At 37.4% G+C, this 27,111-nt stretch overlaps 1 protein-coding gene across 1 annotated transcript in view; it reads left to right on the forward strand.

The window, feature by feature from the left end:
* Positions 1-3,599: 3,599 nt before the first annotated feature.
* SmD1 (small ribonucleoprotein particle protein SmD1) overlaps positions 3,600-27,111 on the forward strand; it is a 49,137-nt gene continuing 25,625 nt past the window's right edge. The window contains exons 1-2 of the mRNA XM_090382496.1: positions 3,600-3,673; positions 3,947-4,108. Coding sequence (XP_090238622.1) covers positions 4,095-4,108 — 14 coding nt within the window. The 5' untranslated portion in view covers positions 3,600-3,673; positions 3,947-4,094. The remainder of the gene's footprint in view (positions 3,674-3,946; positions 4,109-27,111) is intronic.

Here is a 27,111-nt window from a genome sequence, read left to right on the forward strand (position 1 = left end):
TTGGCTCATCAGTGTAGAGCAGGTTCTGTTAAGTGTTGCATGCATAGGACCTGTTTCCCCATCCATGGAAGGAGGTCCAGATATTAATGCTAGGGCGGTGTACATGCAGTAGCGCATCGAGCAGCTCCTATTTTAGGCGGCGCCTGTGGCAAGTGAAAACGGTACAATTTCTCATTGTGGGAAACCACCGGTGGCGCCTTACCGTAAATATTACTACTATACCACTAATTTCTCATTGGTCAAAGGGAAAAGCAAAGCGAAGAACACTGCCTGCTATTGATAATTAAAGAATCCCACTAAAGATAAATAACAGGTCTTTATAGAGTGCTTTAAAGGGTTCAAATGGAAGAGAAGAAATGGAAGGAAAGCACTGTAGGAATAAGTAGAAAAATATCGGCATCGTCGTTCGTAAAGAATTAACGATGAGCGTAAACTCTTATTTACTGATGGAATCCTACTGAAGCTTATTTTTTACAAATTTCAAAGTGGATCACAGAGAAAAACAAGTAAAAGTTTAAAGAACATTGAGTAATCAATTTTCGACAAAATTTTCTTGAAAAATTTAATTTAGAGATCTATTTAAAAAAAAAAAAGGAAGAAGATCAAAAGTTTTAACGAAAGTGGCCACTTTAGTAAAAAGTAAATAGCTCTTAAACAAGAGATCTGTGTAGTTTAATTGTTTGGTGATTGAGAAAAAAATATATCGCAATTATATTTTGCTTGAAAGACATATAATTCGTGTTTTTATTGATGAATCACGTTGTTCTTTCAGATTATAAGATGATTATTAATGTAGTAACTGTAGAACAAAAGCGTCATCTGTCTGAACATTTGTTTTAAAGTAGGGTAAATCCAAATACTAAGAAACAGGAAATTGTTGTTTTTTGTATTCATCAATGATATTGATGAAGGTATATTGGGCTTAATGTCCAAGTTTGTAGACAATACGAAGGTTAGCAGAGTTGTTAATGACAATAATAACAGTACGCGGCTGTAACAGTATCCAGAAAAGTTGTGTAGATGGGCTGAGAGGTAGTAACTGAGGTTTAACATTGACGAATGCAAAGTACTACACAAGATCTCACAGTAACGTTCCACTGTGTGGTACTACACTCAGGGTATTGGAGAATGAAAAAGACCTTTGGGTAATTGTGCAGTCAGATATGCAGACAGGCTGCCAGAGCAGCTATGGGGTCGATGATATACAAAAACTTTGCTAGCAGGGATTAAGGACGGGATTTTGCCTTTGTATAAGGCAATGGTCAGTCTACACCTTGAGTACTGCATACAGGTCTGGAGGCTTCATTTTAGGAATGATGTATAACTGCTGGAATGAGTACAGAGAAGGGCAACAAGATTGGTGAGAAGAACAAAGGGTTGCTCTTACCAAGAAAGCCTTAAGTTCTGCAAATTGCAGCGTCCAGAGACTTTGCATCTGCGAGGTGACACTGATTGAGGTGTATAAGGCTTTGAATGGTTTGAGCAAGCTCAATACTGATGGAATTCTTCCTCTTGCTCAGACTACGCATCTCAGGGGGCATAAATACAAATTGAGGAAAGACAATTGAAATATAGACATGCGGAAATTTGCCTTTTAGCTAACGGATAGTTGATTGCTAGAACAGATTTTTGTCTGTCGTTGTGGAACTTCATAGCTTAAATTTAAGGAAGAAATGGACAAGCTTTTGGAGCAAATGGATGGGTGAAATGGGAAATGCTTTTTTTTTTTTTTGGCTAATGCTCTATAAGCTTGATTTCTTGCATCATATGCCTCTATTAGCATTTCACTTTGGTTTTTTGAAATGCCATAGTTCTTTTCCAATGATCCTAATGCTTATGCTAAATCTCGTATAATTCTTTTAGAAATACCCTCTTCTGGAAATTCTCAATGGATGGACGCAGTAACAGAACATTTTGAATAGTTATTTCCAGAGCTGGGTCTTAAGATTCAGTGTTTACCTTGGAATTGTTAGTTTCGCATGGTGGACACATATTTGCGAGCAAAATAAAGTACACAAACACTTACACCGGATTTTTCGTTCAGCAAACCGACAGATTTACGGAGACAATTTACTGGTGCCTCATAGGTTTAGTCGCTTTGAATTCTTAACACATAATAGGCAATGAGGGTACAGTTGTGGCCCACTTCCTCGTGGAATGGACTGGTACTGGTAAGTAGCAATCTTGGTAAGAAAGTCGCTATAAACAACTGAACAACATTAGAAGACATACAGTGCAGAAACACAACACTGATATTTTTTGTTATTTTACAGAGCTGCGTACTGTGATAGAGACAAAAGCAGAGTTGAATCTTGCCCATGTAAGTTTACCTGGAGGAGCTGCTAACTTTTTTTTTTTTTTTTTTTTTTTTGGCTGGTGCAGCATAAGCCTCAGGCTTTCTTGCACCATATGGCTAATAATAATAAATAAATAAAACACTACCAAAAAGTAAGTTACCGAAAATTGTTCATCTAATTGACATTAACCATACAAATATAACTTTAATAGCAGAATGAAATTGACTTCGAATTTTAAATTATACAAATTATTTCCAAGTAAATTGATATATGACCTATCCTCTACTTGTCAGATACCCTTGCGGTTAGCACTGCTTTCCTTCCACGCTGTTCGCCAAAGACTTGGGTGTGAACTTTATCTCAACGTGAAGAATTTCTTTTAGTTTTTTACAACGTGGCTGAGTTAGTCAGTCTTTGGGGCGGATCGTATATTTTTATCTCCGAAAAATACTCTTCATCCAGCAACAGGTGACTGAAAAATATGACTTATATTTACAGGCTTGCCCTGGGACAACTAATGAAACTGTTATAGGGACTTACATTGTACGAGAACTTTTGGAATAAAGTGATCACAGTACGTGATTATAGACACAGTACGGTGATATTTTAATGCCTTAGTTACTGTAGGTTAACACACGCGAACTTCTCAGTTGTCTGGGATGGTCTACCTAGGTAGTACAGTGGTATAGTCGTCCCCACACTGGGTGGGCAAGGTCTGTGTTCGAATCCCGTCGATGATGTGAGGAACTTTTATGAGCTTTTTTTTTTACTCCGTGACTGAGTTAGTCGGTCTCAGGAGTAGATAGCAATATTTATATCACCCCCCCCCCCCCGGAAAAACTAAGGTTTTTCGTTCAGCAATGGGGGCAAATCTACTAGAGAACACAGTTGCTTCGATTTTAGGTTACTTAATCTTCCCAGATGAAAAACCAATATATTCCACCGTAATACTTTCCATTCCACTGAGACCAACTAATTCTGCCCAAGTTTAATTAAGAGTCATTTTGAAGTTTCATCTTTCACTGCGGGAAGAGCATATTTCATCTCATCTGGTAGGGGCATAATCAACTAATCAACGAACACAGAAACGTTTTGAAAAGGAATGGCTATTGGCGGACTTTCGTATTTTTACATGAAGACATATTGTAGCTTAATTTGTCTTAATCTTGTCTGTTTGGATTAAATGCTTTAAGGTTTCTAAAATTTAAATTATTTTAAAGATTTCAATATATAAATTCATCTTTTAGTTGATTTTCTGTACGATGATTATTTTTTCAGTTTAGCATTTTGTAAAACAGAAGGCGCTGTATTTCAAAAATGTGATTGTTTAGTCCTCGTCGTTTTGTGTTTTCGGCATTGTCATTTGATTTAAAGTTGTAAGTTTTGATATTTTTTAAATGATTGATAGATAAATCAGATGTAAACTGTCTCGTAAAAATGTTTTTAACTACGTGAACATATTAAATTTGAGGATGTAATGCTAAATTTACAGCTGGAAAATATTTGTGCTGAAATATTTTCTGTGAAAATATTTGTTTTATTCTATGAAATGTTCATATAGCAAGGTGAACAAGAAATTCAATCAATTTATATTCCCGAGTAGTTAATGAAAGTTTCTTAATTAGTTAATCAAGTTTTCTTCTATTTAGGAGCAGTGTTCAAATTTCCAATGGAAAGAGCCATGCTCTGAAGAAAAGGCGCCATTTCGAAATAAACTGAGGATATCGAGGTGGAGCGTTTTTCTGTTACAACGTATACAGAATTTTGCTGTACTTTTATGTCATTTGACTTTTCAAAATGAAGTTAGTCAGGTAAGTTATAATTGCAGATGTTCTAAAGATTAACCAAATAATGAAATAAAGTTGACTGAATGGTGAGAAAAAAAAAAAAAAAAAAAAAAATATATATATATATATATATATATATATATATATACACACTGCATGCATTTTCTTCTACCCCCACAAAAAAAAAACAAAAAAACTGTGCCTCCTGGGAAACCCCCCCCGCACAGTTTGGGAATAGTATTAGGCATATAGTGAAAGGAAGTCACAGGCTTTTGCTACACCTGCCAAAGAAAAAAGAAAAACAACTCTGGGCATATCAGTGAAATTATTTAGCTTTTGGAGTTTTGCTGCCCTTGATTATAGAATTTTATAAATTTCTTTGTAGTCACCAGCTAGTGTAGGTTCTTGGCATTATCTGATAAATTTCCTTTATTAGTTCTGATAATTACAGGCTTGCCCTGGGACAACTAATGAAACTGTTATAGGGACTTACGTTGTACGAGAACTTTTGGAATAAAGTACAACTCATAGGAAAACAAATAAATTAATGACATATGAAATGGCTAAAACATAATATTGCAAATGTTAACATTGCTGATGCAATTAATGTAGTTCATGAGCACATAAAGCCGGATAAAGTATTTGTAAATTTAGTAGTTGAGCCAATTGCTGTTGTTGAGTCAGATGACAAGATCATTTGTTCATTTCTGTAGCATTATAGCCTTTGGAAGTAGTGATTCCAGTGGTTCTTATTTAGCTCTAGGATTGTAGATTTGAATTTGAGATTTTCATAGAGCAATGCACATTGTTGGTTACTCAGAGGATAGTTTTCACAGAGCAGTTGACGGTTTGCAAGGCAGCAGAGTCTGGCCTGGCAAGGTTTCTCAGCAGAATGCTAGGCTTAGTGCTACCACATGGGACAATGTGATTAGGCTCAGAGGTTTGAGGATGAGCATTCCTTTATATTTCAAAACAGTACTTACATTATTTTGCCGTCGAATTACAGGGATATGAGCCATCAGGGCAGTGCACTTTGATATATTTAAATATTAGCATCAATTCCATAGCCATGTGAAAACTGAAAAAATTAACATGATGGGACACAGCACATAAAAAAAAAAAGCAGTCATAAACTAGTGGCTCCCTCTAGTTATCATTGAGAATGGTGCAATTAGCACTCCCAGTAAATATGTGGCATGCAAAATTTGTTGCACAGCATACATTTTTCAGAACACAGGTACACACAAATTATATCTGTAGTGGTCATCCTTTCTTGAAGAATAGTCTGTGCATTGTTTTATGAGATTTCAATACATACTACTTCAATTAATAGTTTTACTATCACAACTAATACTAAGCTGTATATTATTTTTTGCTAGGTTACATATTTAAGTGTTTTTGGCTATAGTTACAATGCTTCCCAAAAGTTAACTGCAGGGGTCTCTTGTTCTATCCTCTGTAGTTCATTTTTGTTGGTAATATCGTGTTTACCAATAACAGCATTTTATCTGGCAACATAAATTTTCAGTAATTATTATCCAGTGATTTTGGAGGAGTATCCAAGCTTATGGTAATTAATTATAGAGAAGTCATACATTCACAAACACAGTGGGGGACTTCTATAAGCTGAAGCCGCCTCTGTAGTCAGGTGGATGTAGGGGGAGACTGTCTTTTTCAAGTGTTTTTTCTCCAAAACATAATTTTAAATAAATAACTTAAAACTGAAAATATTTCTCAATTAATTTTTTTTTTTAATCTATAAATCATTTTCTAGTAAACATGTTACCCTATAGTAACATTATCTCATTTCATCCAACCATCATGTTTTATTTATTTTTTTTTTCACAATACTGTATTTCATTACAGTTGACCCTTGAACAACTTTGGGTTAGGGGTGTCGACACCCGGCGCAGTCGAAAATCTGCATATAACTTTTGACTCTCCAAAAATTAATAGCCTACTGTTGACCGGAAGCCTTACCGATAACATAAACAGTCGATTAACACATATTTTGTGTGTTATATGTATTATATACTGTATTTTTGCAATAAAATAAGCTAGAGAAAAGAAAATGTTATTATGAAAATCATAAGGAAGAGAAAATACATTTTCAGTACTGTACTGTATTTATCGATACCGTAAGTTTATGTTGTGTGTTTACAAGATGAATCGTCTGTCTGTCAGTACCTAAATCAATATTGTCTTATATGATACAAAACACTGTAGAAGTCTAACACTAGGCATCAAAAATGAAAAGTTAATGTGAAAAAGAAATTCATATTTATTTACAGGTATAATGATTCATGCATTGATAATGAAGAAGCAGCAGTATAATTGGTTTATGGTAGCCTAGCCTATACACTATGACACAAAAACGTCTCATACATTCTTGCCGTACAGTTATTAGATTTTCACACAAAGACACACACACATACACAACAAATAAGTTATTAGCTGTACAGCATGATGATTATTTACTATTCATTAAGTGGAAGTGGATCATCATAAAGGTCTTCATCCTAGTCGTCTTCACGTTGAGGAGTAGCCAGGTGGGCAGGAGCAGCAGTGCGTAGCACACGCTTCTTGATTAGACCAGGGTTCGAGCCCATGGCCACCAAATACAGAGGATGTGGAAAGGTCAGAGAATGACCATCACATATCCCCGGAGCAATATGGCCTTAGTTGCTAATGCTCCTAAAAACCAAATAACAACAACACATTGAGGAGGAGGAAGAGGGGTTGGTCTTGCTGTCTCATGGGTGGCAGAAGCGGAAGAGGTGGAAGGAGAGGCAGGCACACTGTGTAACTTCACAGAAATACATCATAATTTCTGTGTGACTTTTTTGCTTTTTCATTTCTCTAAAAATGTTTCTATACGGTACCAATCCTTCCACCGTTTGCTTTAGTTTCAGTGCCGTATCATAGAAGGGTCCATGTCGTAAAAGAAGTCAAAAGCAAAAGTCTTGAATAATCGGAATCCTTCTGCCAGATTGTCTAATGTCAGTTTGTTTTCTGGCACTGCTTCTTCCTCATCATCTGGCCCTGGTTCGGAAGCACTCATCTCCATCAAGTCGTCTTCTGTTAATTCTTCTGGTGTGGTGTCTATTAGCTCTTGAATTTCTCCAAGATCCATATCTTGAAACCCTTCACTCCCACCTTTTTTTGCCATATCCACAATCTCTTTCATGATTTCCTTGATTGGCTCTGTCGTAAATCCTGTGAAGTCATACACAACATCTGGACACAGTTTTCTCTAGCAGGAATTTATTGTTTCGGGCTTGATGGCTTTCACAGTTTTTTCTGTAACAATGATGGCATGTTTGTTGTTTTGGTTTTTAGGAGCATTAGCAACTAAGGCCATATTGTTCCAGGGATATGCGGTGGTCATTCCCTGACCTTTCCGCATCCTCCGTATTTGGTGGTGACGGGCTCGAACCCCGGTATAATCAAGAAGCGTGTGCTATGCACTGTTGCTCCTTCCCACCTGGCTACGGAGGCGCCAGAAAGTTGCGGAGACAGAAGATACTTGTTAACCGACTTGAATTTCTGCAGCTTGTAGTTTTCAGAAAATACAAGTGAAGGAGGGCTATTCCAGAAAACAGAAGTTGAAGTGTGAAGGAAAAAGAAAAGTTGGTTCTGTGGGTTTGAAGTTGGACAGTAAACAGATGCGGACTGGTTGTGGCACATGTTTGGAAAAGAGAGAGAGGATAAATTATAAGATGCCAATTCCGAAGAGCAGTGCTCATGGAAGTATCTATAGAAAAATGATACAGCAGAAACAGACTATCTATAAGACAAAACATGGGGAGAATGTAAAAGATGGGTCATTAATTAACCTGACTACCCTCTTTTGAATGGAATCTAGAATCTTGAGTGAGGTTTTGGGTGCACCACCCCAGATGTGGGAACAGTATTTCACAGTAGGGTTGATTTTGCAGTTGGATAGCAAGTTCCTCTCACCGTTCACTGATTTGATGATAGATGGCCCTCTATCTTCTATTTTATCAACTAATGCTGGATTTCCTCAAGGTTCTGTACTTTCACTTCCTCTTTTCCTCCTGTACGTTAATGCCCTTGCATTTTGCTGATTACAGAATATTCCACTTTCCAGGCCAACAAACTCTGCTCTGCACAAACAACTGTGACTTGAATATTCACTACTAGTTCCTTAAATTCTGAATTCTCTAGTGGGGGAAAACATTTAACTTCAATCTCTCAAAAATGGAAGACTGCTGCACAAATTGGAGCAGTGTGGCATTGGAGGCAAATTGCTGCTATGGATAGGGGGATGGTTGAGTGGCAGAAGATAAAGAGTGGTAATCAATGGACACTGCTCAACGTGGACTAATGTTATTAGTGGAGTTCCTCAGGGTTCAGTGTTGGGTCCGTTGTTGTTTTCGGTGTTTATGAATGATATTGATGATGGGATATCAAGTTTAATGTCCAAGTTTGCAGATGATACAAAGGTTGGCAGGGTTGTTAAGGACACTACTGATGCTATGCTGCTGCAACAGGATCTGGAAAGGTTGAACAGATGGGCTGAGAGGTGGCAAATGAAGTTTAACATTGACAAATGTAAAGTACTACATATGGGATACAGTAACCTCAGAGCAACGTATCAACTCTGCGGTACTACACTGACAGTGGTGGAGAATGAAAAGGACCTGGGGGTAATTGTGCAGGCAGATATGAAGTTCTCCGAGCAGTGCAGACGAGCTGCAAGAGTAGCTCATGGTGTCTTGTCAATGATATACAGGAATTTTTCTAGCAGGGATAAGGAGGTGATTATTCCCTTGTATAAGGCAATGGTTAGGCCACATCTTGAGTACTGTATACAGGTCTGGAGGCCTCATTTCAAGAAGGATGTAGAGCTGCTGGAACGGGTACAGAGAAGGACAATAAGATTAGTGAATGGAACAAAGGGTTGCTCTTACGAAGAAAGGCTTAAGTTTTGCAAATTACAGAGTCTGGAGACTAGGCACCGGCAAGGTGATCTGATAGAGGTGTATAAGGCTTTGAATGGTTTGAGCATGCTCAATGCCAATGGGATTCTTCATCTTGCTCAGAATAATCACCTCAGAGGGCATAAATTCAAATTGAGGAAGGACGGATGTCGGATAGATGTGCGGAAATTTGCCTTTGGCCAGCAGGTGGTTGGTTGGTGGAAACGACTTCCATCACTTGTTGTTGAAGTTGATAGCCTAAACAAATTTAAAGCTCAACTGGACAGGTATTTCGAACGAACAGAGGGGTGAAATGGGAGTGGTGTGTTTTTTTTTTTTTTTTTTTTTTTTTGGCTGATGCCGAATAAGCTTGCTTTCTTGCATCATATGCCTCTACTAATGCTAATGCTAAAAACCCAGTGTAACTAAGTGGTCAAACACAAGAGTGCAGTAATGCAGACTTGTTCAGACTGTGGTTCAAGCTTCACTGCTAAATATGGTTAATGGTTGTATTCTTTGTCAAAATATTAAAGAATTTGTACTTACTGTGGATTTCTGCATCCCCTGATACCATCATGTATTTTGATTCTCTGCCAATAATCTCATCAGTTCATCTAACATCCATTTAAGTCCAAAACTTGAATGGTATCTCTTAGTTGGAATAAGAAGCTTAGTAGTTTCTATGAAAATACTTCCTTGAGTGTTTCCCATTTAGAATTTGTAGTTGGTATCATCACATGTTGGGCCCACTGAAAAGAATTTAAAACTGTCTAAAACCATTACAGTCACCTTTACAATAACAATATCCCTTTCCTTTGCCTTCAACAGCAGTTACATCTTTAATGTAACAAAACAGGTTACATCTTTAAGTATATCCCGCATCAATACACTATGACCACTGCTGCCTAGTGATTCCCCTATCTGGAATGTGTACTGCTGATAATCAGATCAAGAGCATTGTTTTCTCTTGTTGCCCCTCTAACAACCTGGCATAGAAAAAAGTCATTTAATAAATTGAGAAATGCTCTGCTACTGTATAAGTAACCACCCACAAGTTACAGTCAGTATCTGGAAAGCTAAAATTCCCATCTGTAGGACATTGATTTAGCTCTCCATTTATCTGTGTACCTGTTCATTACAGTCATCGTAGAGTATATAACATACTCTACTCATTTTTGTTATCCCAGAGCTTGTATAACACTAAACTGACTCATTATTACACTGGCCACCCACATTAACCAAGAGCATAACACCCTTTCCCCCTTCTGTGTCAGGCGCACTATAGCCTCAGCAGCTTATGCACCATTAAACCTCCATAACACACACACACACACACACATACACCCTTCTGTGTCCTTTATGTACACATTGTGCCCACCTGTTAAAATTCTGCATCCCGTATGTCTGAGTGGCACACTTTTTGATATCTCTATAATGTCTGCATTTAATGACTTAACCAGCACTTCAAGTTTATCAAAATTACAGTATATTCCAAAGTTGGTGTACAATGCAAATATATGTGTGCCTGTTTTTGCTACTAGTAACCCTAACACAGCTCATATATATATTTGCTTAAGTAGTATGAGTTCCCAGAGCAGACCCTGTGATACCCCACACCACCATAGTTTTCTGGCTACTTATCCCAATAGAAGTAGTATAAGAATCAATTGCACCTCTACTTGCAACTCCCCCCCCCCAAAAATACTGTCTAAATAGCATCAGCAAATATTCTTACACTCTTAAGCGTATCTCATCCCTGTAAAAACTTTCTCCTGATAACAAGCACAGATGATGCTGTGACTTCTACCCTATGAGCCTTTAAAAAATTGTTTCCCAAGGTTTTCACTTTTGTTTAAAACGTTGGTCTCATTTTACATCTACAAAGATGCAAAGGTCATCTGAATGAAAATTGCATCAGTTAAATAAAAGCTGTAACAAGGAAAGTGTATGTAAATTGTCAGTGTGGTCCCCAGTAAGTTTGACACACTTTCTACAATGCTACACTAGTTCTGGTTTTCTTGAGAGAAGTTTGGTGCTGGAGCCATTCATGCACTGCCATCTTGACATCTTCACCTGATGAGATATCCTCTTATTACATCTTTTAGTGGTTAAAATAAAAAAAAAATGACATAGAACTGTGTTGAATATGGAGGAAGCGGTAATACTTAATCTTCATCTTCTGTATCTAATTCATTATAGAATTGGTGGTCTGAGGATGGTTGTTATGCTGCAAGAATGCACCTGAATACAGCGAAGCACAACATTTTTCTTTCATTGCTGACTTTGATTGGTCCAAAAACAAGTTTTGGTATTTATCACTTTTTATTGTTCCTTTCTTCATACATATATGGTCTCAGATACTGGGTAATATTTTCTCAGCTGACACTTGGGAACATGCATTTTTTGGTCAAACAGGTGCCTCCGTGGGCAGGAGCAGCAGTGCGTAGCACACGCTTCTTAATTAGACCGGGGTTCGAGCCTGTGACCACCAAATACGGAGGATGCGGAAAGGTCAGGGAATGACCACCGCATATCCTCAGAGCAATATGGCCTTAGTTCCTAATGCTCCTAAAAACCAAAATAACATAACAATAACTTTGGTCAAATTGAGCTCGTATGGCACTTTTGTTTACAACATTGGTCTCGTTTTGCATCTACAAAGATACAAAGGTCATCTGAATGAAAACTATCAGTTAAATAAAAGCTGTGTTTCACAAAGAACAAGGAAAGTATGTATGTAAATTGTCAGTGTGGTCCCCAGTAAGTTTGACACACTTCCTACAATGCTACACTAGTGTTTGGTTTTCTTGAGAGAAGTCTTGTGTTTGGTGCTGGAGCCATTCATGCACTGCTATCTTGACATCTTCACCTGATGAGATATCCTCTTATTACATCTTTTAGTGGTTAAAATAAAAAAAATGACATAGAACTGTGTTGAATATGGAGGAAGAGGTAATACTTAACCTTCATCTTCTATATTTATATATCTGATATCTGAACTCCTTATCTGATTCATTATAGAATTGGTAGTCTGAGGATGGTTGTTATGCTGCAAGCATGCACCTGAATACAGCAAAGCACAACATTTTTCTTTACTTGCTGACTTTGATTGGCCCAAAAACAAGTTTCATTTGTCACTTTTTATTGTTTCTCTCTTCATGCATGTATGGTCTCAGATACTGGGTAACATTTTCCGCTGACACTTGGGTACATGCATTCTTTGGTCAGATTGAGTTTGTATGGCACTACTGTGAATGTGTACATTTTCTTTGTTTAATAATGCACTTAGATTTCATCTTCAGTCACCAAATGTTCTTAAGTGTCTCCTGAGAGAGCCACCTTAGAACATATGGTGACTGAAGATTTTTGTTTCGTTTTTTTTTTTTTTTTTCCAACTTGCTGATGTATATAATTATCATTTAAAATAACATTTTAATATATAACAATGTGATATGATTGCTGTAAATTTATTAAATCTAAATTTGCAGTTATATTGGCATTGATATTAGGCATTACAAAGCTTAAGTCCAGATTTGGTTATAACTGTTCTTAAATAATTTATTAATTTCAGTTCTGAAAATGCTCTTTCTCTCCTGCATTAATTATTAGTGGCATATGATGTAAGAAAGCAAAGCTTATAAAGCATCAACAAAAAAAAAAAAAATAATAAATACTCCCGTATCACTTCTCCACTCTCCAATAACATTGGTTGGCATCAATTTCCTCCTTGAAATAATGTTCAAAAGCTCAGATATGTACTTAAAAGTTCTCATTACCCTCATAATCCATTGTTAAAGCTTCATTTCTTACATTCTTATTTAGACTTTTTTCTGAAAACTTGGGAGCAGTCTCTGATGAACATGGTGAAAGGTTTCACCAAGATGTTTTTTCTCAAATGGAAAAAAGATACTAGTAAAAATGAAGTCCAAATATGTTGGCAGACTACTGTTGGAATCTCATACGGGAAACACCAGTGGACAGTTATAAAAGGCAAAAAACGACAAAATAAGTGTTTTGTTATTGTAAATAGAATAAGGTTAATAGACCCATTGTCCAATACTTAGTATGTAAAATCTTTTTAAAATATATAAAATCTTTTTACTAGAAACTTAAGTTTTGACTTTAATCCCTTTTCCCTTGAAATTGGTGGGTGTTACAGCAATATGGTTGAATATCTGAATTCAGCAAAGTCAAATCTACAAGAATCACCCTGAATTTTAACAGGGAGCAAGATTTTTTTTTTTTTTTTTGCTGACCAGTGTAATTTGTCTAGTCCTTTGAATTTATTCGACCTGCACAATATCGGGTGGATGTTTGTTCCAACAGTCAACCACCCACTGGGTGAAGGCAAACCTCACATCTATCCTGCAACCATCCTTCCTCAATTTGAAATTTTGCCCCTCATGTGTTATAGTGTGAGCAAGATGAAGAATGCCATCAGTGGATTGAATGGTTTTAATGGTTTGAATCAATCCATTCAAAGCCTTAAACTCGATCAGATCAACTCACAGGTGTCTAGCCTCGAGATACTGCAATTTGCAGAACTGAACTTTGGTAAGACCACCCTTTCATTCCCTTCACCAATCTCATCATTCTCTGCATGCAATACACAAAATATGGCCTAACCATTGTCTGGGATAATCACTTCCTTGTCCCTGCTATCAAAGTTCCTATATATTATAGACAAACTCCATGGGCTGTCATTTGCAGCCTGTCTGCAGTTCTCAGAGAATTTTATATCTATCTGCACAATTACCCCCAAGTCTTTCATTTTTCACTCCACTGAGTGTGAAATTAAAGTACCACACAGTTGGTACATTAATCTGGGATTACTGCTATCCATATGTAGTACCTTGAATTTATCAGTATTAAAATTCAACTGCCATTTCTCAGCCCATCAGCCTAATATGTTTGGAACTTAGATATCATTAATAAATATAAAAAACAACAATGGCCCAGCACTGAACCCTGGGGGACTCTACCAATAATATTAGTCCATGAAGAGCATTTTTCTTAATAACCACTCTCTGTCTTCTCCCACACAACCATCCCTTTATCCAGAGCAGTAACTTGCACTTAATGCCACAATTCTCCAATTTGTACAGCAGTCTTATATTGAATAGTAGTATCAAAAGCTTTCCTGAAATCCAAATATATCAAAATTGTTTTTGCATCCAGTTCCTTTGTTACTGCATTTATGATATCCAATCAGATTGGTCAGACAAGATCACCCCTTAACAAATCCATGCTGTGACTTGCAGTATAAGCTCATTCCTGTGTAGATGATTCTGCATTACTTCTTTAACCAGACTCCATTGTTTTCCCCGGAACAGAAGCTAACAGTTTAGTAATTACTCATATCATCCTTTGAACTCTCTTTGTGAATCGGGGATGCATTCACACATCTCCAGTCCATAGGGACCTCTCCTGTATCCAAAGTGTCTAATAATAATGGCTAAGGGTTTGCTTACCTCCTCTAATATACTTGGATATAACCCATCCACCTCGGGTACCATTTTTACATTGAGCTTTAACAATTCCTCTTCCACTTTCCTGTTTTCACAAAACCATTTAGCTCTCTTTTAGATTCTAATGAACTTCTGGAATTCCCCATGTGTGAATATAGGTGCAGAATACCTATTCAGTTTGTCAGCAACCTGGGCAGGATCACCAACAATTAAATCATTGTATCATGAAGTGAGTCAACATGATTCAATCCCTTCCTTCTATTGGTAATATAAGTAAAGAATACTGTTGCATTTCTTGGCATTCTTTGCCAGAGACTCCTCACAGTCTGTCTTAGCTTGCCTAACCTCCTCTGTGATGATTACAGACTAGTTTATATCTACCATAGGCTTCTATATCTCCAGATAATTTATGCATCCTATGCATTTTTCTTCTCAGCCACACATCAGTTCATCTGACATTCATTTAGGTCTAAGCCTGGAATGGTATTTCTTAGTTGGTATTGAAAGCCTAGTAGCTTCTACGATTACTTCCATGGATGCTTTCCAATTAGCATTTGCTGTTAGCAACATCATCAGTTAGTCCCGTTGTATAGAATTTAAAAATTGTCTGAAGTCATTGTAGTTACTGAAGCATTATCCTTTGCCTTGTTCCTTGACAGCAGTTGCCTTTAAGCCCCACATCAGCAAACTTGAGATATCTGTTCCAACGCCTTAGTCGCTAATGCGCCACTAAAATCCAAACCAAACCAAATCTGTTCCAACTGTGGATCTCAAGATCATACCAATCAGAACTGTCCAGCCGAGCAACCGAAGTGTCCAAATTGTAAGGGGATCATTCCGCCTATTCTAAGAACTGCGAATTCTGGAAAAGCGAAAAGCAGATTCAACGATATAAAGTAGAACACTCCGTCACATACTTACCAAGAAGCTAAGAGAACTGTACTGCCGACTATTTTAAACAGATCTTCCTATGCACAGGTCATAAAGAATCGGCGTACAATAGAGACGCAAACAGATTTCACGATTCCCCCAAAGAAGTCTATTTCGGATTGGGCACGAGGTCTACTTATCACATCCCAGCCAAAACAAAAAGAGAAAGTCACAAACACACCACTATCTATACCTCCAAATGCAAAACACTCAGAAACAAAAGCCACAGAAAAACGTAATATCATAAGCCAGAAGCCAGCGGAACAAATGGATACAGAATTAACAAATCAAGCAGAGGAATCAGTACTAGAGATTTTCGCGGAAGAAGAGATGGATACCGGCAAACCATATTTTCCAAAGGAAAAACATAAACTCGAAAAGCTTAAAGCAACAGCTAAGAAACAGTCTGACACTTTCTCCAAAACCAAATAGTGGGGGTTATAATTCCAATGGAACTGCAGAGGTTTCCGTAATAATATACATGATATATATGATCTGATTGCACAGCATACCCCGCTGTGTCTTTGCCTGCAAGAAACATATCTCAGACCTCAAGACTCTCCCACAGTAAAGAACTATATCACATACCGTAAAGACAGAGTAACAGGCGGCACGACCCATGGTGGTGTGGCAATTTTGGTAAATTCACACATTCCTTCCCAAGTTCTTCCACTAAACACAACCCTTGAGGCGGTTGCAGTACGCATAGCCATTAAATCTCTCATAACCATTATAACAATTTACGTTCCCCCAAACCAAGAATTACAACAACAAGACTTGGAAGATATATTAACTCAGTTACCTCCACCCTTCTGTGTACTGGGAGACCTCAACGGACACAGTCCTATGTGGGGAAACACAGCCGTAGACCGGAGAGGAAAACAGATCGAAAAATGGATAGAACAGAATACTTAACCCTGTTGAATGATGGCACACATACATACATGCATCTTCCATCCGGAAGCAGCACAGCTATCGACCTATCATTATGCTCCCCAACATTATTTCCAATACTTGATTGGTCTGTACACAGAGATCCTCTCAGCAGCGATCACTATCCAATAATCATTTCCATGATATCAGGAACCACATGTCAGTCACGTAGAAATCCCAAATGGAAAGTAAATGAAGCGGATTGGGAAAAGTATAAATCCATTGTAAAATTAGATGCAGATATTATCAAGCAAAAACCGTTAGATGCAGCAGTACAATATGTAACAAATAAACTAATCCAAGCTGCTGAGCAGACTATTCCAAAAACATCACCACACCTTCCAACACATCCAAAACCATGGTGGAATGAAGAATGTTCACACGCTAAAAGAGAGAGATAAAACATGGAATAATTTCCGAAGATGTCCCACTACAGAGAACCTAGTATTATTCAAAAAGGCACGAGCGCGAGCCAGGTATGTTAGAAGAGCCAGTAGCAAAGCATCCTGGATAAAATTTGCATCCACTTTAACAAGTTCCACACCATCTCAAACTGTCTGGAATAAAATCAGCAAAATGAATGGCAGATACCAGATTAATCCACCTCCAATCCTAAACTGGAATGGACAAATCACAGCACAGCCTTCAGAAATAGCCAATGCACTGGGCGAAACCTTTGCCAAAATATCAGCAACCACATCATATACTCCTGATTTTCAAATATACAAGGCAAGAATAGAAAAACACAAACTGAATTTTTCCACAAGAAATGACGAACAGTACAACCTTCTGTTAACTTTCCATGAATTAAGAACAGCTCTGTCGCACACAAAGCAAAGTGCTGTAGGACCAGACCAAATTCACTACATGATGATAAAGGAACTTGACCACCAATCCCAAATGGCATTACTTGAACTGTTCAACAAAATCTTTCTAGAAAACCAGTTTCCAGATAGTTGGCATCATGCAATAATTCTGGCCTTCCCAAAACAGGGAAAGGATCTTTCTAATCCATGCAACTACCGTCCAATTGCTTTAACAAGTTGCCTAGGCAAAGTTATGGAAAAAATCATCAACGCTCGTTTAATGTGGTATTTGAACAGTAATAATCTTCTCAACTCGGCACAGCATGGTTTCAGGAAAAATCGCTCAACACTAGACCCACTTATAAAATTAGAAAACAGTATACGGAACGCCTTCATCCGAAAGGAACATCACGTCATGATCTGCTTTGATATAGAAAAGGCTTACGATACGGCATGGCGTTATGGAATCCTTCAAAACCTATACCTCCTTGGTTTACGTGGACATCTTCCTAAATATATCCAAAATTTCTTGCAACACAGGACATTCCAAGTTAGGCTGCAGACAATCCTTTCAAAGGTTTTCATCCAAGAAGAAGGAGTGCCTCAGGGGTCTGTGCTTAGCACGACCCTGTTCGCTATTAAAATAAATACAATAACCGAGCAAATTCCAAGAATCGTTGACGCAGCTTTATACGTTGACGATTTCAGCATTTCCTATCACTCTCAGAATATGCAAAGTATAGAACGGCAGCTACAAGGAACAGTAAACAAAATAAGCAAATGGCTTCCGGATTTCCACACAAAAAACTGCGTGTATACACTTCTGTAGAAAACGAAACCTACACCCTGATCCTGAATTGAAACTTGACGGACATATTATCCCAGTAGTACCAAGCATAAGATTCTTAGGACTTCTTTTGGATAAGAAACTAACATTCCTTGATCACATTAAACAACTCAGGCTTTCTTGCTTAAGGAAATTAAACATTCTCAAAGTTCTTTCCGCAACAACTTGGGGAGCAGATCGATATACACTTCTCAAACTTTATCGATCTATAGTTCGTTCCAAACTAGATTATGGAGCAGCTGTTTACGACTCGGCTAAACCAAGTGCTTTGAGATGGTTAGACCCCATACACCACAGTGCACTCCGTATAGCACTCGGCGCTTTTCGAACTTCACCTATACAAAGCCTTTATGCAGAAGCCCATGAACCTTCATTACAGCTTAGACGACAGAACTTGTTATTGCACTATGCCGTCAAGATAAAATCTACCAGTGATCATCCAAATAGAGATTTTCTGTTTTCATATAACTGGGAAAACATATACCAAGCCCATCCATGGATGAATCGACCTGCCAACATCCGTCTGAAAGATTTACTACTAAGCCGAGAGCTTGATTATGACAACATAGCTACCGCAATTACACAGACCATTCCACCATGGTGCATAGTTCAACCCATATATGATATGTATTTTCAAACCTGGGGGGAAAACACTATCCAGAAAAAACTACCAGCAGTTATATGCAGCATACAAAGAACAATATCCACATCACACTTTCATATATACGGATGGGTCTAAATCAGAGACTTGTGTAGGCGCTGCAATTCATTTTGAGGATCGTACCTTCATCCAACAACTCCCAAAAGAATGCAGTATTTTTACTGCTGAATTACAAGCCATTTCAATGGCTATAAACCAAATCAAACATAAACAGATAGCAAACAGCATTATTTTCACGGACTCGCTTAGCTCTGTTACTGCCTTGCAGAACGCAAATACCAAAGGACACCCAATCCTACAACATATCCAACTTTCAGTATCAAAGGTATTACAAAGAAATCACAATATCAGAATCTGCTGGATCCCAGGCCACACAGGAATAACTGGAAACGAAAGAGCAGACAAAGCAGCAAAAGAAGCTTCCACATCTGATTATGCTTTTCATACAATGCCATATACAGATTACAAGTCCTTGATCCACCAAAGCAGTATAAAACAATGAGATCAGACTAACAACAAACTTCGCCTAATAAAAGAAACACTTCGACCATGGTCTACTAGCTTCCGATCGAATAGACAGGAAGAAGTGATCCTCGCTCGATTGCGAATCGGGCATACACATATGACTCACTGTTATCTACTCAGAGGTGAAGACCCCCCCCCCTCAATGCCAAAACTGTCAAGTTCCGCTGACTATACAACACTTCATGGTAAACTGTCCAAAATTTCATAGAGAACGCAAAGAGCCTTTCAATCAATAATGAATAAACAAAACAATCTAAAGCTTAAAACGATTTTAGATGACCGGCCAAATATAACCGAAGTTTTCTACTTCCTTAAGTTAACTGGATACTTTCAAAACATATAAAATTAATAGTACACCTTTTATAGAGAAGCTATACAAATATATATAGCAAAGTCTTGGTTCTGCCATAAACCACAAGTAAAGTAAAAAAAATGCTGATATACAAAACTCTCCTACCTAGGCTAGGCGCATTATAGCCTAAGCTGCTCTTGCGCCAATAGCTTGTAAATAACAACAACAACAGCAAACTTGATCACTGTCACCCAAAGGGTCCTTTACTTGCAGGTTCTTAATATATGGAGGGTCACTGCTGATAATCAGATCAAGGGTATTGCTTCCTCTTGTTGCCTCTCTAACATGCTGCCATAGAAAATTGATGCAGTAAATCCGGAAAAATCTTGCTAGTATGTGAGCAACTAACTCACAAGTTCGTCACAACCCATATGTCCTCTCCCCGCCAAGCCACAGCACTCCCACTTCTTTGAACCTGTTACTTTTCTGTTCTAGTCTGAAGCATGATTAAAGATAAGTTAACATAAATATATTTTTAATGCAACCTCAATATTGGAAATAATTGTATTTCTTCAACTTTTTTTCTTGTAAATTTCAATATACTCTGCTATTGAATTTTGTTTAACTTTCAGAATTAAAAAATTTTCACTCTGCTCTTTAAAACATGTATTCAGTATCTTAATTTATTGATAGTGTTCACATGAAAAGCAGAATACACATTCCCTGAAAAAAAGGAAAAAAAAAAAAAAAAAAAAAAAGCATTTTCTCCACATATTTAGATAATTATCAGAGAACTTTCTTGTCTGTGTTCTCTTTTCCTTTTCTTGCTTCTAAATATGTTGGTTCAAAATCTTCATAGGATTCTTTTAACAGATTTCTTATTTAAATTAACTCATGAAAATCTCTGCATGAGTTATATTTCAGTGAAAATCTCTTTATTCATTCAAGCTCAACAAATGAAGCATAACATTGATTCATTTTTTTTTTAAATCCATCTAATTATATTAATTATTTACAAATTTGCACCTTTTCTTTTGGTGTCTTGATTCAGTGATATCAGATGTATAATGCATTTACAGTTTTAAAGCAAAGAGGAAATTGAGTAGTACGTAGATTTTAATACTTTCCTCCTGAAATAGGTTTGTATGATATTTGCTGTCTTCAAATTGAGCTGAAAAAATTATACAAATTTTTCAAAAGATTAAAGAATCATGAACACACTCAGATGCTTTTATGCCTTTTTCCTCTTGCTAAATTAAGGATAAGCATAGCACATGGTGTGTATATGACTTGCATGCTGACTTCTAATGACTTTTTGAGCTCCATTATACAAATCAGATGTTTGCTGTAGGGAAGAGTGTGATGAATCTCCCAAGGAAAGAACAAAAAGAGCACTTCAACCAGTGCTGCTTTTGTTCTTCTTTCCTTGGGAAATTTATTGCTTTCTTCTATTTATGTGTTCAGATAGTATTATCATATGATGTGTCACTTTGAAATAATTACAAAAAATTGTGCTTCACTCTAAACTCAAGGCACCTCCGTAGCCAGGTGGGAAGGAGCAGCAGTGCGTAGCACACGCCTCTTGATTAGACTGGGGTTCGAGCCTGTCACCACCAAATACAGAGGATATGGAAAGGTCAGGGAATGACCACCGCATATCCCGGAGCAATATGGCCTTAGTTGCTAATGCTCCTAAAACCAAACAAACAAACAAACTCTAAACTCACAATAAAATCACTTCAATCTGTGAAACCATTGTATTTAACTAAGATTGCATGCCAAAGCAAGTGCTTCACATATTGTGAGGCATTCTTCTAATGTCACATACCATGATGTTATAAAATAACCTCACATTTACAACAGGCCAGTGTAAATGTCAGTTTCTATTGTTGCAAACAGTTGGCAGAGCGTCAACTATAATACACAGAACATATTAATATTCTTTCTTCGTATCGGTTTTGTCTGTTGTCAGTTATTTTCTAGGTTTCTGTTTCTTTCCACTTCACTGATTCCCAAGCTCACCTTTATTTCTTGCATATAGAGTACCTCAATTCCTTATACGGAAAGGGATCTCAGTTGTCATCCATGTTATAGGACCATTTACATCAGTGGCTGAAAGCCATGCATTATTTACAGTGGGGTCTAGGCTATCTTCATCAAACTTTCTCTCATCTTGAGGACATTTCTCCGTAGATTTTGCTGAATTAAACAACATTCAGCAATTCTGAATTAGAGAATAGGTTACAAATTCACCTATTCTCTAATTCAGTTTTTGCTGAATTAGAGAATAGGTGAATTTGTAACCCATCTGAAAGTACAGTCAGTTCTGCTACAAAGTGCCAAAGCATTATGGCACTTTGTGCATTAAAAACAACAGGGCTTATGGGAAAAATAGGGATAGGGGAAGAGCACTAAAAAAAACAAAAAAAAATGTTCAGTCTGGTAAGTAAAACACTAAAAAAAAGTGTTTGTGGGAAAAATAGGGATGGGGCAGAGCACTAAAAAAACAAAAAAAATGTTCTGTCTGGTAAGTAAAACACTGAAAAAAGTTAGAAACCCAATAAAATTGCTACAACAGGTTTAAAGTCTTAAATTTCTAATAAATAAATATTACAGTAAATATAGCATTGTAATACATACTAATTGATATTTCTGTTCACTGACTTTTTTTTTGGATTGTAAAATTTAAAACAGTAAAAACAATAAAAAATCAATAACGATGAACACAGCATACACAAATTGCACAAGTGAGATACGCAGCAACAATTTCGCGCATTAAAAATAGGAAGCTTAAAAAATGGGAATGAACAGAAGATTCTGAAAATTTATTTGTTTTTTATATGATTAAAGATTTTGTGGAAGGGGAAACACATTTCACCATATAAACGTAAAAACCCACAGAATTCCAGCTATTGGCATTATGGGGAATGCAATAAGATCGACTTTACTATCCGTTTATAATTATATTGCACTAATGAAAAAGCCCAATAAACTGGGACCTGCAAATTCTTTTATGGTAGTGACCTCCAGAAATGTATGCCTCTGCTCATGCTTCACGAAATTTCTGTTCGAACTGAAAAATGTGAGCTCCTGAAAACATGAGTCGGCCCGCAATATCTTGTGATACAGTGAATGACAACAGTGTGTCCGAACAATACAACTACAATAAATAGGAAATATAGCTCTGACACCTTTGATGTTTGACATTTTTTAAGCTTCATAAACTTATATGTATTGCTGGGCAGGTCGCTACGTTCAGCTTGGCGCTGGATTTTGCATTCACCTGGTGTTACCCTCAGGCAAAATCGCACATGAGGCAATGCGAAAATCACATTACACTCGCATTGTTCCCTAATATATCAGTCACATTGGAGCAAATGCGCATTGTAGCAGAACTGACTGTATCTTTAAAATATATTAAAGTAAAAAAATATACTGTATTTGTGTCTTTAACTTAAAGGATTATTAACTTTTGAGGAATTTTGTAGATGAGTTTTAATTTTATTTTATTAAAAGCTTGAATTAGAATTTACACTTGGCATAAATCCTGGTGCAACAATTACTGTTATAACAAAAATATTTGCAAGTTCTGAACAACTTGGTTCTCCTATGAATCACACCCTTACAAAATGTGCTACTTGTGATGCATATCTGGAATGCCACAAAATACAGCAAAGGATGTGTTTGTTTGTTATTTGGTTTTTTAGGAGCATTAGCAACTAAGGCCATATGCGGTGGTCATTCCCTGACCTTTCCGTATTTGGTGGTCATGGTGTGTGTGTGTGTGTGTGTGTGTGTGTGTGTGTGTGTGTGTGTGTGTGTGTGTGTGTGTGTGTGTGTGTGTGTGTGTGTGTGTTGTGCAAAGAGTATGAGGAAATTAGGTGCAAACTTGGTGTTTTCACAGATATTTGAGACTTTGAAAGAATTAAAATGGAATGGGGGCACATCAAGCTCCCAGCTGCTAACTCAACACCAGAGCCTTCACTTGTGCATCAAGCAGCACAGCAGTAATTACCAGGGCAGAATGCACTGGTCCCACAGGAGGTAGTTATTGTTGGTGATGCCATTGCCAGGGAAAATTTGCAAAAGGATAGGTGGAATAGGATCAGGGTATGTCTGCCAGGGGCAAAAGTAGATGACATTGTAGAGCAGATATGTTTTAAGGGCACAAGAGATCTGAGGACTTAGTTAACAAATACAGGGCAAGTTTGGGAAAAATTCACAAGTTAAGATTACATTTGGAAATAACTGCAATTCTGCCTAAACACAATAGGAGAAACTGTGCAAGGTTCAGGGAGCAGAATTTTTTTCAGCGCGGTCTGTGATTGTTAACAGGAGAGGCTGTTTTTACAGGGACAGGATACACTTAAATATAAGGGGTGCAAGAATTGCTGGTGCTATCGAGGCAGTGTTAGGTGGATCAGAAAACTGATAAGTTTGAAGAGATATACAGACTAATAGAGTAACTAGAGCTGCAAGCAGAGCTGAAAGTGATTCTTGCACTGCTTTTACTGGAACATGCAGCAGCCTGGAAAGGTGTCAGGGATTTCAAGCTCTGCTGTGGGTCATTACAAAACAAATAAATACCTGGACTGTATTAAAGTAACTAACAGTAAGAATGGTGCATGTACACTAATGCTGAGAGCACAGTAAATAAATTTGATGATTTTTACATGCTGATTCAGTCAAATGCAAATGCTACTGTGGGAATATTGGAGACATGGTGTCACTCAGATATAAGGGATGCAGAATTTGAATGTGGGGAGTATAATAGGTATAGAAAGGATAGACAGAACAGGAGAGGAGACATGCTCTTAGTTAAGAAGCATATTAAATCTAAGACATCTAAGTGCATCTAGTCAACATGGGTGGCCAGTGCAGTTTTTTTTTTGTTAGCTGGCGCATCAGCTTCTGTGGCCATAATGCACTCCCAAAGTTTTTGCATTTTACTCTGATCCAAGCCTGAGGCAGGATTTGAACCTGCAACCTTTGGATTGCCAGGCAGGCACTTTACCCACCTGACTAGCCTGGTCGGTGGCCAGTGCAATGTTGAATTCAGTATGGTGTGACATAAGTAATGGGAAAACAAAAATGAGAGTTGGAGTGTTATTGTTATTTTTTTAGTTTTTAGGAGCATTAGCAACAAAGGTCATATTGCCCCGGGGATATGTGGTGATCATTCCCTGACCTTTCCGCATCCTTAAAGGTGGCTCCAGGGAAATAATAGGATCGCTGGTTAAAAAGTAATCCAGGACCATCTAGACAGGAATGCAATTATACTGCAATCTCAGCATGAATTTGTTAAAGACAATCTTGTTTGACCAATGTGATTGGATATGAATGATGCAGTAACAAAGGAACTGGATGCAAAAAATAATTTTGATATCATATACAGTGTACTTGGATTTCAGGAAGATTTTTGAATACTGTTGCACATAAAAGACTGCTGTACAAACTGGAGCAATGTGGCATTAAGGGCAAGTTAATGCTCTAGATCAGTGGTTCCCAACCTACTGAGATCTACGGACCCCTTCAAAATTAAAAAAAGATTTGAAGACCTATATATATGCATATGTGTATGTGTGTGTGTGTGTGTGTATATATATATGCATATGTGTATGTGTGTGTGTGTGTGTGTATATATATATATATATATATATATATATATATATATATATGAAGAGTGGGTTTTTTTAAAAGAATATTCAGTTTTATTTTTAAAACAACTGAACTTTATTTTTACATAAATATATAATAATAACTTTATTTATCATCAATTTGTTATACATAGAACGAATAATTTGACCAGTTCCAGAGGATCCTGAAACGGACCCCTCTGGAACTGCTCTACGGGCCCCAGTTTGGGAAACGCTGCTCTAGTTAATGGGGTAGTTGAGTATAAGAAGAGATAGAGTGGTTATAAATGGACACTGCTATTCAGCGACTAATATTTTTAGTGGAGTCCCCCAGGGTTCATTGCTGGCCCATTGTTGTTTTCTGTATTTATTAATGACATTGATGAAGATATATTTGCAGATAATACAAAGGTTGGTAGGGTGTTAATGACAGTAATCAAGGTAAGCTACTTCAACAAGATCTAAAAAAATTAGGCAGATTGGCTAGGAAATGGCTGTCCCTGTTTAACATTGACAAATGTAAGATACTGCATATGAGTAGCAGTAATTCTGGATTAACATAAAACTCTGTAGTAGTAAAACTCACGGTAGTGGAAAATGAAAAAGACATGGGGTAATTGTACTTTTGGATATGATGTTCTCTGAGTAATGCAGACAGGCTGCCAGGACAGCTTATGGAATTTTTGTCAATGATATCTATGGAATTTTTGGTCCACTTGATATCGATGGTTCGACTGTTGATGATCCTGCTCAGATAGCAAACAAACTGAATGAGTATTTTGCATCTACATTCACACATGAGGAGTTATTAAGGTTTGAAAATGCCAAAAGGTTAACAAATTGTAGCAGGGTGCTTAATGATTTTGTAATAACTGAGAGCAAAGTAGAGGAGAAATTGTTGAAGTTAAACATAAGAAAGGCACCTGGGGTGGATGGGATCTATCCAGTTATATTAAAGGAGGCAGCAAAGGAAGTAAGCAAACCCTTAGCCATAATTATGAGAGCATCCTTGGACTCGGGGGAGGTCCTCACGGACACGAGATGTGCAAATGTATCCCCAATTCACAAAGGGGGATCGAAGGGTGACATGAGTAATTACAGACCAGTTAGTTTAACTTCTATTCTGGGTAAAATGATGGAGTCACTGGTTAAAGGGTGCCTCCGTAGCCAGATGGGCAGGAGCAGCAGTGCGCAGCACATGCTTCTTGATTAGATCGGGGTTCAAGCCCGTGACCACCACATATCCCCGGAGCAATATGGCCTTAGTTGCTAATGCTCCTAAAAACCAAAATAATAACAACAACAACAACACTGGTTAAAGATGCATTGCAGGATCATCTAGACAAGACTGCAGCAATAATTCAGACACAGCATGGGTTTGTTAAGGGAAAGTCTTGTCTGACAAATTTGATAGGATATTATGATGTGTTTACAAAGGAACTGGATGCAAAAAATTATTTTGATATCAAAAGCTTTCCTGAAATCCAAGTATATGATATCAAAATTATTTTTTGCATCCAGTTCCTTTGTAACCACATCATATTATCCTATCAAATTTGTCAGACAAGACTTTCCCTTAACAAACCCATGCTGTGTCTGAATTATTGCTGCAATCTTTAACCAGTGTTGTTGTTATTTTGGTTTTTAGGAGCATTAGCAACTAAGGCCATATTGCTACGGGGCTACTGTATAAATGGTATTAAGGGTAAGTTGCTACAATGGATAAAAGGATGGGTGAGTGGGAGAAGACGGAGGGTGGTAATCAATGGGTGCTGCTCTTCGTGGACTAATGTTATTAGTGGAGTCCCACAGGGTTCGGTGTTGGATCCACTGTTGTTTTGTATATTTATCAATGATATTGATGAAGGTATGTCAGGCTTAGTGTCGAAGTTTGCAAATGATACAAAGGTTGGCAGGGTTGTTAATGACAGTAATGGCAGTGTGCTACTGCAACAGGATCTAGAAAATTTGGGCAGATAGGCTGAG

The sequence above is a fragment of the Mastigoproctus giganteus genome, chromosome 10 (assembly GCF_048544385.1).
Source record: "Mastigoproctus giganteus isolate SK-2022 chromosome 10, ASM4854438v1, whole genome shotgun sequence".
In the NCBI taxonomy this organism is placed as follows: Eukaryota; Metazoa; Arthropoda; class Arachnida; order Uropygi; family Thelyphonidae; genus Mastigoproctus; species Mastigoproctus giganteus.